General features: G+C 42.6%; 1 protein-coding gene across 1 annotated transcript; it reads right to left on the bottom strand.

The window, feature by feature from the left end:
• Positions 1-1,442: 1,442 nt before the first annotated feature.
• On the bottom strand, positions 1,443-15,574 carry hsf1 (heat shock transcription factor 1). The gene is made up of 14 exons (XM_059350670.1): positions 15,100-15,574; positions 14,502-14,610; positions 14,158-14,294; positions 10,569-10,693; positions 10,339-10,414; positions 9,862-9,923; positions 5,624-5,702; positions 5,419-5,537; positions 5,164-5,333; positions 4,327-4,453; positions 2,866-2,971; positions 2,399-2,452; positions 2,191-2,239; positions 1,443-2,099 (listed from the first exon to the last, which is right to left on the bottom strand). Exons 1-14 carry the CDS (start codon positions 15,223-15,225, stop codon positions 1,924-1,926), a joined length of 1,515 nt encoding a protein of 504 aa, XP_059206653.1. The 5' UTR covers positions 15,226-15,574; the 3' UTR covers positions 1,443-1,923.
• Positions 15,575-16,288: the final 714 nt, after the last annotated feature.

Here is a 16,288-nt window from a genome sequence, read left to right as displayed (position 1 = left end):
GATAAGTATAATTATTATTAAACAAATAAATTAAATATAATTAAATACAACATAAATGTATATCATGAATTATTTTCTAAACATTCCTTTCCTTTATTCTTCCTTATATCTATTTTACTGTAAAATAGTCAACTTTTCATGTCTGAAAAACAGAAACCCCTTTTCAGCTTTGTGAGGGGCACTTTGTGGCGTCTTCTTTTCTTTTTCTTTTTCCAACACAAACCACTGCACACACAAACATTGCATGGTAGGTAAAAAATGCTAAAGGAAATCTAGTTGTAGTCTTGTAAATAGTGACCCTGCAAGATTCACAGTCTTTGTAGAATCTCAGTCTGAGACTAGGCTGGGACTAAAAACTCTCAACACTTGTCTTTAGATGTGAGCAGGTGTGAGCTGATGAGTCTTTCCAAATCTTTTCAAAGTCTTCTGGTGTAGAGGGAGCAGAACTGTCTGCGGCCCTAAGACCCAGAACAGTTTGACTCTCATCAGTCCACTAAATGTTCCTCCGTTTCTCTTCAGGCCAGCTGATGTGTTCTCTGGCAGGTTGTAACTCTTCTTCATGTCTTTTTTTACCAGAGGGACTTTGTGGGATTCTTGTAACTAGATTATCTTCACACAGACGTCTTCTACCTGTCTCAGCACTAACAGGTAACTCCAGACTGTCTCTGATCACCTGGAGCTGATCATTGTCTCTGATCACCTGGAGCTGATCATTGTCTCTGATCACCTGGAGCTGATCATTGTTTCTGATCACCTGGAGCTGATCATTGTCTCTGATCACCTGGAGCTGATCATTGTCTCTGATCACCTGGAGCTGATCATTGTCTTTGATCATCTGGAGCTGATCATTGTCTTGGATCACCTGGAGCTGATCATTGTCTTTGATCACCTGGAGCTGATCATTGTCTTTGATCACCTGGAGCCGATCATTGTCTTTGATCACCTGGAGCTGATCATTGGCTGAGCCTTTACCATTCTGGTTATTCTTCCATCATTCTGATGGTTTCTTCTGTTTTCTCTGGTTTTCTCTCCATTTTAAAGCATTAGAGATCAATCCAATCAACGTTTTAATCAGAGTACGCTGTTCTTCTGAACAATGTCTTAACGACCCATTTTCCTCAACAAGTGCTGCTTCATCCTTAAATAGAGGAAACCTGATTCACACCTGGTTCTTCACTAAACTGATGACCTCACTGATTGAATGCCACACTGCTATATTTGTGAACACTCCCCTTTCAACTAGTTGCCCAATGTGACAGCCTTCAGAGCTGCATATCACCAATGCTGGTCTGGTTGGTTTCTGAGAATCTGCTGCAGTTACTGGTACCTTGTTTACCATGTAGCAATAAAAATATACTAAAAACCTGATTAATCTGGTTAGTCACACTGGACTGATATTATATTGATCACTACTGTATATATAATTATTATATATATATAATATAATGGGACTGAAAACCAAAAACCCAATATGGAGACAAAAACCTAAAAATGTAATAATTAAAGAATAATGTTAGTAAACATTTTACCACAGCAGAAGGTTCAGACTGGATTTAATGTGTTTTGTCTTAACGAGTCGAACAAACGGCAGATATTGATGGTTTTTTGTTGTTGTTGTTTATTGTTGACGACCAAAAACTTGTACAACATGTGAGATCAATGTCTCCATGGTAACAGGGTAAAATGTGGCTAAAGGCTTTAAATTCATAATAAACTTTTCAAAAATATTCAGATTCTCTTCATTTAGAATATTTTACACATGAAAACAAAGACTGAACATGCTGAGCACATCTGGTCACGTGACCTCACCTGGGTCACGTGACCTCAGGCCGGCTTCTGATTGGACTAAAATAACAAGAGTAGAAGAAGACAGGGGTATATAAACGAGTTAATATTGATCTGTCGCCATGGTGACTAATGACGTCAGAGGTCAGAGTCCAGGTGGGCGTGGCTTAGCAGGTCGGGGGGGTCGTCGGCGGGCGGTCCGGCGCTGATGAAAGGCTCCGCCTCCAGCTCCAGCAGGGAGGGCAGGTCGGCCACGCCCCCCTCCGAGCCGATTGGTTCAGACTGGACAGGTGTGTACTGCACCAGCTGCTTCCCTGGACCAATCAGAGGACAGCACGGTCACCATGACAACGCCTACTTCAGGGTCACAGGTTCAGAAGATAAAAGAGAGCGAGAGAGCGTTACCTGAGCTGATGACATCATCGGCGCCATTAGGGACGTCTCCAGTCAGCAGCTGGCAGGAAGTGACATCATCAACAACAACAACAACAACAACAACAACAGGTGGATATGAAAAACAACAATGTGTACACACCTGTGTATGTTTCTATAAGTGTTAACTTTATATACGATACATAACTACTTTAACTACATATACTATATATTAACTCACCATGTCCAGACTGTCCATGTCCATGTCGCCGGGGAAACAGGACGAACCGAAGAACTGAACACAGAGACAGTAACCATGACGACACACAATAACTCCCTGAATATTAATGAGGATTGGTTAATTATTAACCCATTTAGGCCTAAAACGGCTGTAAAAACTGCCAGTAAAACCTCTGATTGGTGATTTTAAAATCAGCCCCTAAAACCTGAAGTTTTCCTGTAAATTCAACAGAAGTGTCAACTCTTCCTACTAAAAAATAGATTTTTATAGAAATGAAATTCATAAAGTATTTGAGAGCTTGTAGCTGTTATATCTGAGCTCCTCCGCTATAGTCGTACGCTTTACGCTATACGCTATACGCTTTAATGGTAGAATAACACAACAGCGCCCCGGCTTTAATGGTAGAAATGCCGTAATGCTTTCCCGCCTTAAATGGGTTAACATTAGTGAGTGAAGGAGCTGCTGACCTCCATGAGCGGGGACGCGTCGAAGGAGAACGTTTGTGCGTTCAGGATCCCCTGCAGGTTCTCCAGACTGTTGTCGATGCTGTCGACGTGGTGAGACAGTTCAGACCTGAAGACACGTAAACACCTGGTTACTGTTTACACTCAGCAACAACAACAACACGTCAACACGTTACTAACAGGCGTCGGGACAGTTACCGACGGGTGTCTGGACAGTTACCGACGGGTGTCTGGACAGTTACCGACGGGTGTCGGGACAGTTACCGACGGGTGTCGGGACAGTTACCGACGGGTGTCGGGACAGTTACCGACGGGTGTCGGGACAGTTACCGACGGGTGTCTGGACGGTTACCGACGGGTGTCGGGACAGTTACCGACGGGCGTCGGGACAGTTACCGACGGGCGTCTGGACAGTTACCGACGGGTGTCTGGACAGTTACCGACGGGTGTCGGGACAGTTACCGACGGGTGTCGGGACAGTTACCGACGGGTGTCGGGACAGTTACCGACGGGTGTCGGGACAGTTACCGACGGGTGTCTGGACAGTTACCGACGGGTGTCGGGACAGTTACCGACGGGTGTCTGAACAGTTACCGACGGGTGTCTGGACAGTTACCGACGGGTGTCGGAACAGTTACCGACAGGTGTCTGGACGGTTACCGACGGGTGTCTGGACAGTTACCGACGGGTGTCTGGACAGTTACCGACGGGTGTCTGGACGGTTACCGACGGGTGTCGGGACGGTTACCGACGAGTGTCGGGACAGTTACCGACGGGTGTCTGAACAGTTACCGACGGGTGTCGGGACAGTTACCGACGGGTGTCTGAACAGTTACCGACGGGTGTCTGGACAGTTACCGACGGGTGTCTGGACGGTTACCGACGGGTGTCTGGACAGTTACCGACGGGTGTCTGAACAGTTACCGACGGGTGTCGGGACAGTTACCGACGGGTGTCTGGACGGTTACCGACGGGTGTCTGGACAGTTACCGACGGGTGTCTGAACAGTTACCGACGGGTGTCTGAACAGTTACCGACGGGTGTCTGGACAGTTACCGACGGGTGTCTGAACAGTTACCGACGGGTGTCTGGACAGTTACCGACGGGTGTCTGGACGGTTACCGACGGGTGTCTGGACAGTTACCGACGGGTGTCTGAACAGTTACCGACGGGTGTCGGGACAGTTACCGACGGGTGTCTGGACGGTTACCGACGGGTGTCTGGACAGTTACCGACGGGTGTCTGGACAGTTACCGACGGGTGTCTGAACAGTTACCGACGGGTGTCTGGACAGTTACCGACGGGTGTCGGAACAGTTACCGACGGGTGTCTGAACAGTTACCGACGGGTGTCTGGACAGTTACCGACGGGTGTCGGAACAGTTACCGACAGGTGTCTGGACGGTTACCGACGGGTGTCGGGACGGTTACCGACGAGTGTCTGGACAGTTACTAAGTGACTTACCTGTCAATACAGGCGACGGTCTGGCATTTGTGCTGAGGTCTGGCGGGACGTGGGGCTGAGTTCTGGGTGAGATTGGAGGCAGGCGATTGGCTGGCTGGGGATGATGGAAACACAACGAGGGGAGGGGCTAAAGACAGAAACAGAATCATCATTACAGCTGAGAACCTTAAATAAACGACACACCTTTAGTAACCTCTTCTCCTCTAAGGTGTTGTAGGATTGGTGGTGTAAGTCGCTTTGGATAAAAGCGTCTGCTAAATGACTAAATGTAAATGTAATGCTGTAGGATTGGTGGTGGAGGTGTTGCTATAGGTTACCTGCTGTAGGATTGGTGGTGGAGGTGTTGCTATAGGTTACCTGCTGTAGGATTGGTGGTGGAGGTGTTGCTATAGGTTACCTGCTGTAGGATTGGTGGTGGAGGTGTTGCTATAGGTTACCTGCTGTAGGATTGGTGGTGGAGGTGTTGCTATAAGTTACCTGCTGTAGGATTGGTGGTGGAGGTGTTGCTATAGGTTACCTGCTGTAGGATTGGTGGTGGAGGTGTTGCTATAGGTTACCTGCTGTAGGATTGGTGGTGGAGGTGTTGCTATAGGTTACCTGCTGTAGGATTGGTGGTGGAGGTGTTGCTATAGGTTACCTGCTGTAGGATTGGTGGTGGAGGTGTTGCTATAAGTTACCTGCTGTAGGATTGGTGGAGGAGGTGTTGCTATAGGTTACCTGCTGTAGGATTGGTGGTGGAGGTGTTGCTATAGGTTACCTGCTGTAGGATTGGTGGTGGAGGTGTTGCTATAGGTTACCTGCTGTAGGATTGGTGGTGGAGGTGTTGCTATAGTTTACCTGCTGTAGGATTGGTGGAGGTGTTCAGGATGGGCGGGGCCTCGTTCTCCTGCAGGATGGAGTTGATGAAGGTGGTGGGGGAGAGGGGCGTGTCTCCGCCCTCCAGGATAGGACACGCCTCCACGTCAGGACTGGACGGCTCCTCTTTGACGCTCACTGATTGGCTCTCTCTGGAGGTGAGACAGGTCACAGATTGGTTGTTAGTGGCAGCTGACCGACCAATCATAGCTCGTTAGAGAGTTAATCAGCCCTCACCCGGCATCCGTCCAATCAGCGACCACGCTCTCAGCTGTGGGCGTGTCCAAATCTGTGATGTCAGAGACAATCGGTCCAGAGGTCATCGGGGGGTCGGCTGAGAAGAGACTGGCTGCTGCCTAGCAACAGGAACACAGACAGGTGAGTGAGACAGACAGGTGAGACAGACAGACAGGTGAGTGAGACAGACAGGTGAGTCACTTACCTGCATGTGCTCCAATGAGAAGGGCCGGCTATATTTGGGCATGGAGTGGGCGGAGCTTGAGTCATTCAGCATCAACGGCCTGCAGACAGGAAGTAAATATAAATATCATAAATATCATAAATATCAAATCATATAACATAAAGTTAAATAGTCCAGCAGTGTGTACTACGGTGTGTAGTATTGTGTGTATTATTGTGTAGTATTGTGTGTATTATTGAGTAGTATTGTGTGTATTATTGTGTAGTATTGTGTGTAGTACTGTGTGTATTATTGTGTAGTATTGTGTAGTATTGCGTAGTATTGTGTAGTATTGTGTGTATTATTGTGTAGTATTGTGCAGTATTGTGTGTATTATTGTGTAGCATTGTGTGTATTATTGTGTAGTATTGTGTAGTATTGTGTGTAGTACTGTGTGTATTATTGTGTGTATTATTGTGTAGTATTGTGTGTAGTATTGTGTGTAGTATTGTGTAGTATTGTGTGTAGTATTGTGTGTAGTATTGTGTGTATTATTGTGCAGTATTGTGTGTATTATTGTGTAGTATTGTGTGTATTATTGTGTAGTATTGTGTAGTATTGTGTGTATTATTGTGTAGTATTGTGTGTATTATTGTGTAGTATTGTGTGTAGTATTGTGTAGTATTGTGTGTAGTATTGTGTAGTATTGTGTGTAGTATTGTGTATTATTGTGTAGTATTGTGTGTAATATTGTGTAGTATTGTGTGTAGTATTGTGTGTAGTATTATTGTGTAGTATTGTGTGTATTATTGTGTAGTATTGTGTGTATTATTGTGTGTATTATTGTGTAGTATTGTGTAGTATTGTGTGTATTATTGTGTAGTATTGTGTGTATTATTGTGTAGTACTGTGTGTATTATTGTGTAGTACTGTGTGTAGTATTGTGTAGTATTGTGTGTAGTATTGTGTGTATTATTGTGTATTATTGTGTAGTATTGTGTGTAGTATTGTGTGTATTATTGTGTAGTATTGTGTATTATTGTGTAGCATTGTGTGTATTATTGTGTATTATTGTGTAGTATTGTGTGTATTATTGTGTAGTATTGTGTGTATTATTGTGTATTATTGTGTAGTATTGTGTGTATTATTGTGTATTATTGTGTAGTATTGTGTAGTATTGTGTGTATTATTGTGTGTATTATTGTGTAGTACTGTGTGTATTATTGTGTAGTACTGTGTGTAGTATTGTGTAGTATTGTGTGTAGTATTGTGTGTATTATTGTGTAGTATTGTGTGTAGTATTGTGTGTATTATTGTGTAGTATTGTGTAGTATTGTGTATTATTGTGTAGTATTGTGTGTATTATTGTGTATTATTGTGTAGTATTGTGTGTATTATTGTGTAGTATTGTGTGTATTATTGTGTATTATTGTGTAGTATTGTGTGTATTATTGTGTATTATTGTGTGTATTATTGTGTATTATTGTGTAGTATTGTGTAGTATTGTGTGTAGTATTGTGTAGTATTGTGTGTAGTATTGTGTGTATTATTGTGTAGCATTGTGTGTATTATTGTGTAGTATTGTGTAGTATTGTGTAGTATTGTGCGTAGTATTGTGTGTATTATTGTGTGTATTATTGTGTAGTATTGTGTAGTATTGTGCGTAGTATTGTGTGTATTATTGTGTAGTATTGTGTGTATTATTGTGTAGTATTGTGTAGTATTGTGTGTATTATTGTGTTGTATTGTGTAGTATTGTGAGTATTGTGTAGTATTGTGTGTAGTATTGTGTGTATTATTGTGTAGTATTGTGTATTATTGTGTAGTATTGTGTGTATTATTGTGTAGTATTGTGTGTAGTATTGTGTAGTATTGTGTAGTATTGTGTGTAGTATTGTGTGTAGTATTGTGTAGTATTGTGTAGTATTGTGTGTATTATTGTGTAGTATTGTGTGTATTATTGTGTAGTATTGTGTAGTATTGTGTAGTATTGTGTGTAGTATTGTGTGTAGTATTGTGTAGTATTGTGTGTAGTATTGTGTAGTATTGTGTAGTATTGTGTAGTATTGTGTGTATTATTGTGTAGTATTGTGTAGTATTGTGTAGTATTGTGTGTATTATTGTGTATTATTGTGTTATTGTGTAGTATTGTGTGTATTATTGTGTAGTATTGTGTGTAGTATTGTGTAGTATTGTGTAGTATTGTGTAGTATTGTGTGTAGTATTGTGTAGTATTGTGTAGTATTGTGTAGTATTGTGTGTATTATTGTGTGTAGTATTGTGTAGTATTGTGTAGTATTGTGTATTATTGTGTAGTATTGTGTAGTATTGTGTAGTATTGTGTATTATTGTGTAGTATTGTGTAGTATTGTGTGTATTATTGTGTAGTATTGTGTGTAGTATTGTGTAGTATTGTGTAGTATTGTGTAGTATTGTGTGTTATTGTGTAGTATGTGTGTAGTATTGTGTAGTATTGTGTAGTATTGTGTGTAGTATTGTGTAGTATTGTGTAGTATTGTGTGTATATTGTGTAGTATTGTGTTAGTATTGTGTAGTATTGTGTAGTATTGTGTGTAGTATTGTGTAGTATTGTGTAGTATTGTGTGTATTATTGTGTAGTATTGTGTGTAGTATTGTGTAGTATTGTGTAGTATTGTGTGTAGTATTGTGTAGTATTGTGTAGTATTGTGTGTATTATTGTGTAGTATTGTGTGTAGTATTGTGTAGTATTGTGTGTATTATTGTGTAGTATTGTGTATTATTGTGTAGTATTGTGTAGTATTGTGTGTATTATTGTGTATTATTGTGTAGTATTGTGTAGTATTGTGTGTATTATTGTGTGTATTATTGTGTAGTACTGTGTGTATTATTGTGTAGTATTGTGTGTAGTATTGTGTGTAGTATTGTGTGTAGTATTGTGTGTATTATTGTGTAGTATTGTGTGTAGTATTGTGTGTATTATTGTGTAGTATTGTGTAGTATTGTGTATTATTGTGTAGTATTGTGTGTATTATTGTGTATTATTGTGTAGTATTGTGTGTATTATTGTGTAGTATTGTGTGTATTATTGTGTATTATTGTGTAGTATTGTGTGTATTATTGTGTATTATTGTGTGTATTATTGTGTATTATTGTGTAGTATTGTGTAGTATTGTGTGTAGTATTGTGTAGTATTGTGTGTAGTATTGTGTGTATTATTGTGTAGCATTGTGTGTATTATTGTGTAGTATTGTGTAGTATTGTGTAGTATTGTGCGTAGTATTGTGTGTATTATTGTGTGTATTATTGTGTAGTATTGTGTAGTATTGTGCGTAGTATTGTGTGTATTATTGTGTAGTATTGTGTGTATTATTGTGTAGTATTGTGTAGTATTGTGTGTATTATTGTGTAGTATTGTGAGTATTGTGTAGTATTGTGTGTAGTATTGTGTGTATTATTGTGTAGTATTGTGTATTATTGTGTAGTATTGTGTGTATTATTGTGTAGTATTGTGTGTAGTATTGTGTAGTATTGTGTAGTATTGTGTAGTATTGTGTAGTATTGTGTGTAGTATTGTGTGTAGTATTGTGTAGTATTGTGTAGTATTGTGTGTATTATTGTGTAGTATTGTGTGTATTATTGTGTAGTATTGTGTAGTATTGTGTAGTATTGTGTGTAGTATTGTGTAGTATTGTGTAGTATTGTGTGTAGTATTGTGTAGTATTGTGTAGTATTGTGTAGTATTGTGTGTATTATTGTGTAGTATTGTGTAGTATTGTGTAGTATTGTGTGTATTATTGTGTAGTATTGTGTAGTATTGTGTAGTATTGTGTGTATTATTGTGTAGTATTGTGTGTAGTATTGTGTAGTATTGTGTAGTATTGTGTAGTATTGTGTGTAGTATTGTGTAGTATTGTGTAGTATTGTGTAGTATTGTGTGTATTATTGTGTGTAGTATTGTGTAGTATTGTGTAGTATTGTGTATTATTGTGTAGTATTGTGTAGTATTGTGTAGTATTGTGTATTATTGTGTAGTATTGTGTAGTATTGTGTGTATTATTGTGTAGTATTGTGTGTAGTATTGTGTAGTATTGTGTAGTATTGTGTAGTATTGTGTGTATTATTGTGTAGTATTGTGTGTAGTATTGTGTAGTATTGTGTAGTATTGTGTGTAGTATTGTGTAGTATTGTGTAGTATTGTGTGTATTATTGTGTAGTATTGTGTGTAGTATTGTGTAGTATTGTGTAGTATTGTGTGTAGTATTGTGTAGTATTGTGTAGTATTGTGTGTAGTAACTTGCATCTTCCTCTTGACTCCCAGGATTCTGTTGGTTTGGACGAGAGACACCAGGAACTGGATCAACTGCAGAGAGAGAGAGAGTTTATTACTGCTGCTAACATGCTAACATGTCAAAGTATTGATCTGTTGATGTATTGATCTGTTGATGTACTGATTAGATGATGTATTGATCTGTCGATGTATTGATTAGGTGAAGTATTGATCTGTTGATGTATTGATTAGGTGAAGTATTGATCTGTTGATGTATTGGTTAGCTGAAGTATTGATCTGTTGATGTATTGATCTGTTAATGTATTGATCTGTCGATGTATTGATCTGTCGATGTATTGATTAGGTGAAGTATTGATCTGTTGATGTATTGATTATCTGAAGTATTGATCTGTTGATGTATTGATCTGTTAATGTATTGATCTGTCGATGTATTGATCTGTCGATGTATTGATTAGGTGAAGTATTGCTTAGGTGAAGTATTGATTACCTTGTTGACTACTTTCTGCTGCTGGGCGTGTTTCTGTCTCAGACTGGCGACCTCTCTCCACAGAGCCTCGTTCTCACTGCAACACACAGACACACTGATGGTTCATAGCTGCTGGTTCTGGTTCTGTAACTTTAGTTCTGAGACTTCGGGTTCTAGGACCATGTGGGCCCTGGTTCTGGTTCTAGGAACTTGTGGACCCTGATTGTGGTTCTGGTTCTAGTGGTTCTTACTGTTTCATGGAGCTGATCCTGGAGTCGATGTTCTCCTGCTTTCCTTTCATCAGCTGGACGTCGGTCAGGATTTTGTTCACGTCGTCGGCTGAGATCTTCACTTCCTCCTGACGCCCCGACGACACCTGAGAGCCAATCACAGCACAGACACACCTGAGAGCCAATCACAGCACAGACACACCTGAGAGCCAATCACAGCACAGACACACCTGAGAGCCAATCACAGCACAGACACACCTGAGAGCCAATCACAGCACAGACACACCTGAGAGCCAATCACAGCACAGACACACCTGAGAGCCAATCACAGCACAGACACACCTGAGAGCCAATCACAGCACAGACACACCTGAGAGCCAATCACAGCACAGACACACCTGAGAGCCAATCACAGCACAGACACACCTGAGAGCCAATCACAGCACAGGCACACCTGAGAGCCAATCACAGCACAGGCACACCTGAGAGCCAATCACAGCACAGACACACCTGAGAGCCAATCACAGCACAGACTCCAAGAAGCCAAGAGATACCTGGCAAGGTGTCAAAAGCCGAGCTGGCCTCCCAAAGAACAACTCCGCTCTCCCCACCTCCAGGGACAAAGACTGCGTTGACGTGGCAGAGAACCTGAACCAGTTCTACTGCAGGTTTGAGAAGCTGGACTACTGCAGGAGAGGGAGAAACTAACGGAGGAGCTCACTGCTAGGATGTGAATCAGGAGCTGCAGCAGGCGGAGGTTGAGCTGGTGTTGAGAAGGACCAGGCCAAATAAAGGACCAGGGCCAGACCAGACCTGTGGCCTGCTGGAGGCCTGCAGCGAGCAGCTAGCTGCTGGTTACTGCCAGCTCTTTAACCGCTCACTGCCTGAACACTCCCCTCAGTCTGGAAGTCTCCCATCATGCCCTGAGCCTAGAAAGAGTAACCCCACCTGTGACCTGTGGCCTTAACATCCGGGTCATGAAAGGCTTTGAGAGGCTAATGCTCACACAACTACAGGCAGAGGTCAGAGGTCAGAGGTCAGAGGTCAGTAAGTACGTTGACCCGCTTCAGTTCGCATATAAACGCCACAGAGGGGTCGACGACGCCACGCTGACGCTGCTGCATGGAGCCTCCACCCACCTGGAGGAGCCCAAGGCACTTCTACGGCTGGTGTTCAGAGACGTCTCAAGCACCTTTAATACTGTGAAACCCATCTAATGGGACAACATCTCATCCAGATGGAGGTCAACCCCATCTAATGGGACAACATCACATCCAGATGGAGGTCAACCCTATCTAATGGGACAACATCACATCCAGATGGAGGTCAACCCCATCTAATGGGACAACATCTCATCCAGATGGAGGTCAACCCCATCTAATGGGACAACATCTCATCCAGATGGAGGTCCACCCCATCTAATGGGACAACATCTCATCCAGATGGAGGTCAACCCAATCTAATGGGACAACATCTCATCCAGATGGAGGTCAACCCCATCTAATGGGACAACATCACATCCAGGTGGAGGTCAACCCCATCTAATGGGACAACATCTCATCCAGATGGAGGTCAACCCCATCTAATGGGACAACATCACATCCAGATGGAGGTCCACCCCACCTCATACTGCTGTGACAACCGCATTTCCCTTTGGGGATGAATAAAGTAATCTATCTATCATCTATCATCTATCATCTATCTATCTATCTATCTATCTATCTATCTATCTATCCATCTATCTATCCATCCATCTATCCATCCATCTATCTATCTATACTCTGGGTGCTCTCATTCCTAACAGACAGACACCAGAGAGTGAGAGTTAACGGACACCTCAGCTCCTCCAGGAGGATCTCTACAGGTGCTCCACAGGGCTCAGCTCCTCCAGGAGGATCTCTACAGGTGCTCCACAGGGCTCAGCTCCTCCAGGAGGACCTCTACAGGTGCTCCACAGGGCTCAGCTCCTCCAGGAGGATCTCTACAGGTGCTCCACAGGGCTCAGCTCCTCCAGGAGGATCTCTACAGGTGCTCCACAGGGCTCAGCTCCTCCAGGAGGATCTCTACAGGTGCTCCACAGGGCTCAGCTCCTCCAGGAGGATCTCTACAGGTGCTCCACAGGGCTCAGCTCCTCCAGGAGGATCTCTACAGGTGCTCCACAGGGCTCAGCTCCTCCAGGAGGATCTCTACAGGTGCTCCACAGGGCTCAGCTCCTCCAGGAGGATCTCTACAGGTGCTCCACAGGGCTCAGCTCCTCCAGGAGGATCTCTACAGGTGCTCCACAGGGCTCAGCTCCTCCAGGAGGACCTCTACAGGTGCTCCACAGGGCTCAGCTCCTCCAGGAGGATCTCTACAGGTGCTCCACAGGGCTCAGCTCCTCCAGGAGGATCTCTACAGGTGCTCCTCAGGGCTCTGTCATCTCACCACTTCTTTACACTCTCTACACCAACGACTGCAGAAGCACAAACCAGACGTTACATCCATCAGGTACTCTGACGACACAGTCATCATGGACTCCACCAACTCATCAGATCAGTTACAGTCTGAGCTGGACACATCTTCAGACTGGTGCAGTCGGAACTGCCTTGATCTCAATATCACCAAAACAAAATAACTAATAATAGAGTTAGAAAGGCCCGTCCACCGTCCCCACTCTGACTGCCACCACCAGCCCATAGAGAGGGTCGACACATACACATATCTTGGGACAATAATCCACCACAAACTCAACTTCACAACAAACACTGACACCTTCCACTCCAAGTGGCAGCAGCGTCTCTTTTTCCTTCACAAACTCCAGGTCCACCAATCCGTCCTGACAGCGTTCTGCAGATGTTTCATTGGATCCAGAATCACCTTCAACATCACTTCCTGGTTCGGAGCGCTGTCCAACATCCAGGAACCCACGAAACACAATCATCAAACTGAGCAGCAAAATGATTAAACAACAGCAGGAATCACTCATCAGCATAACAACAACAGGACGAAGCAAAAAGCAACTCAAATCACTTTGGACATCACACACACACACACACACACACACACACACACACACACACACACACACACACACACACACACACACACACACACACACACACACACTCTCCACAGCCAGCATTGGCTCTCAGCCTCAGACAGATACAGAGCAGCTCCACTGAGGACCAACAGAGCCTGTGAAGCTTCGTCCAGCCGTCTGCTCTCTCTTTTAACACCTGGACTCTTTTACTTTTATTTTTTTAACTGTTATTTATTGCCCCTCCACTATGGAGGTATTAATAACTTATTTATTCACTCGGCTCAGCAAAGACTTTATTATCTGCCATGTGTCTAGTGTGGGCTGATGATGTGTGTGTGTGTGTGTGTGTGGGTGTGGGTGTGTTTGTTTATTGTTTATTGTTTATTGTTGTATTGTTGCTGCTCCTCCACATGTGAAGTTCCTAACGGAAAAATAAAGTTCTTTGAATTGAATTGACAGACACACCTGAGAGCCAATCACAGCACAGACAGCCGTCACATGGACCAGAACACCTGGACACGCACAGGTGTGTGTGTGTGTGTGTGTGTGTGTGTGTGTGTGTGTGTGTGTGTGTGTGTGTGTGTGTCCTACGGTGGTGACTTTGCGTTTGATGTTCTCCAGCAGCGTTTCTTGTCCTCTGATGAAGAACGGATGCTGGAACTCTGTGTCGTCTCTCTCCGGTTTCACCAAACCGCCTTGTTCAATGTGGACCACCTTACGGAACCCGTCTGAGAGTAAACAACAACATAAACATTAACACAAACACATAAACACAAACATAAATACATAAACACAAACATGAACACAAAAACAAACATAGAAAAACGGCCGTAGATGACGCAGGAATACATTCTCAAACATTAACGTAAACAAACATAAACACAAACACGAAAACAAACACAAACATAAACAACCTGTGATGTGTTTGTACTTACACATGTTGAGCTGTCTGATGAAGCTGGCCATGTTGTTATGTTTGAAGAACTTTGGGAGAACTTCTTTAGAGAACCGACCCTGATCGAACACGTGGAAACTGGTTCCACTCTGACACAGAACGTAAATAAATAAATAAAACAGAAACAACACACAACGTCAATAAATAAATAAAACAGAAACAACACACAACGTCAATAAATAAATAAAACAGAAATAACACACAACGTCAGAACACAGAAGTCAGGAACCACAAGGTCAAACATAAACAACAATAAAGACCAAATAAAAACTCAAATCTAACTGGTTTCATACTGAGTTTAACTGGTTTTATTTACCTGGTTTAATGTAGATTAATAATTGTTTTGATGGTTCTTGTTCTCTAGTCAGCTGTTAGCATGTTAGCTGACGACATTAAGGGTGTTTAAAGAGTTAATAAACATAATAATAATAATAATAAACAGCTCTTAATTAAAGCTAAATGTTCCCTGCAGGCCTCAGCATTAGCTCCATGCTAGGCTAGGCTAGGCTGTGCTAACTGTACCGGGCGTCAGTATGCTCCCTGCTAGGCTAGGCTAGGCTAGGCTAAGCTAACCGTACCGGGCTCCAGCAGATGAGCGGGTCGGTGTCCGGGTCCTCTACCAGGGTCCACAGCTTGGTGAGGAAGGCCGGGACGTTGCCAGCGCTCAGCCCCGCCCCTGCTGCTCCTCCTCCGGGATACTCCATCAGGAACAACCGCAGCTAATCCGAGCTAACGATGCTAACGATGCTAACGGCGCTCTGCGGGCCGAGCCGGGCAGCTGCTGGTCCCGGACTGGACGGATCCGGTCTCTGCTGGTTCTCTGCTGACTGGAGGTCCGTGTTGTTGTTGTTGTTGTTGTTGTTGTTGTTGGAAGCAGCGGAGGAAAACAACAACAAACCAGCTCACAAACAAACTGCGCAGCGAGCTGACGGTCGCGCTCTGATGACGCAGACAGCTGGTCGGTCGCGCTGTTGTGACGCAACGAGTTTTAATCCGGATCAATTCTATTTTAAGAAACAGAAAGAGATTATTGATTATTTATCTGTTAATGAACTAATTATTGATCTGTTAATAAACTGATCACTGATTATGGAGCTGTTAATAAACTGATTATTGATTATCCTGATTATTGATTATCCTCTAAGAACCCAGTAACCTTAAAGGAACGTTATGGAGGATCTACAACAGACCAAGTGGACACATAGAACACATTTATGATGATTAAAGTAATAATTCTACCTCTAAATGTCAAAGATCTGTAATGTGACATAAACGGTACATTGGGCGTTTATGGTATTTATGTTCATGATATTTTTTATTTTAAAATAAATAAACTAGACACATTTTCTGCTTAGAAACACAATTTTCCCTTTTTCTTTGCATCTTCACAACATATATCAAAATTGTGACATTAATAGTGCTGTTAGACAACAGATTCCATTCCAGATTTGTTTTTAAGTAACAAAATAATAATAAATCAATAATAAATAACACTGCCTCGTTGGACGGCTTCTCAACAAGCTACTGTAGCTGCAGAACACTGAAAAACACACTTATGTATTTGAGAAAACATTCATGGTGCTAAAAAACAAAACATGCTGAAGGGAAACAGGACTTTTGTCTCATCAGCACCATGCCTCAACTATTTTTCTCTGTTCTTACGTCTATGAAGCATCTTCGGCAGTTTAGTCTCGGCCAGAAGGTGAGATGTTTTTTTATTATTTTTGTACTCATGTTTAATTGTTTTTCACAGGTGAATGTATGAAT

This window comes from Centropristis striata, chromosome 14 (genome assembly GCF_030273125.1).
Source record: "Centropristis striata isolate RG_2023a ecotype Rhode Island chromosome 14, C.striata_1.0, whole genome shotgun sequence".
NCBI classification, from domain to species: Eukaryota; Metazoa; Chordata; class Actinopteri; order Perciformes; family Serranidae; genus Centropristis; species Centropristis striata.
The sequence above is the reverse complement of the archived record's forward strand: the minus strand, read 5'-3'. Positions and strand labels throughout refer to the sequence as shown.

Bases quoted from the DNA above. Each gene is read 5' to 3' on its own strand.
- hsf1 (XM_059350670.1), bottom strand. From the start codon at position 15,225: ATGGAGTATCCCGGAGGAGGAGCAGCAGGGGCGGGGCTGAGCGCTGGC. The intron at 10,694-14,157 runs GTAGGACACACA...ATTGGCTCTCAG, and splicing joins TCAAACGCAAAGTCACCACC to GTGTCGTCGGGGCGTCAGGA. The intron at 2,972-4,326 runs GTAAGTCACTTA...ACGTGTCTTCAG, and splicing joins ACCGTCGCCTGTATTGACAG to GTCTGAACTGTCTCACCACG.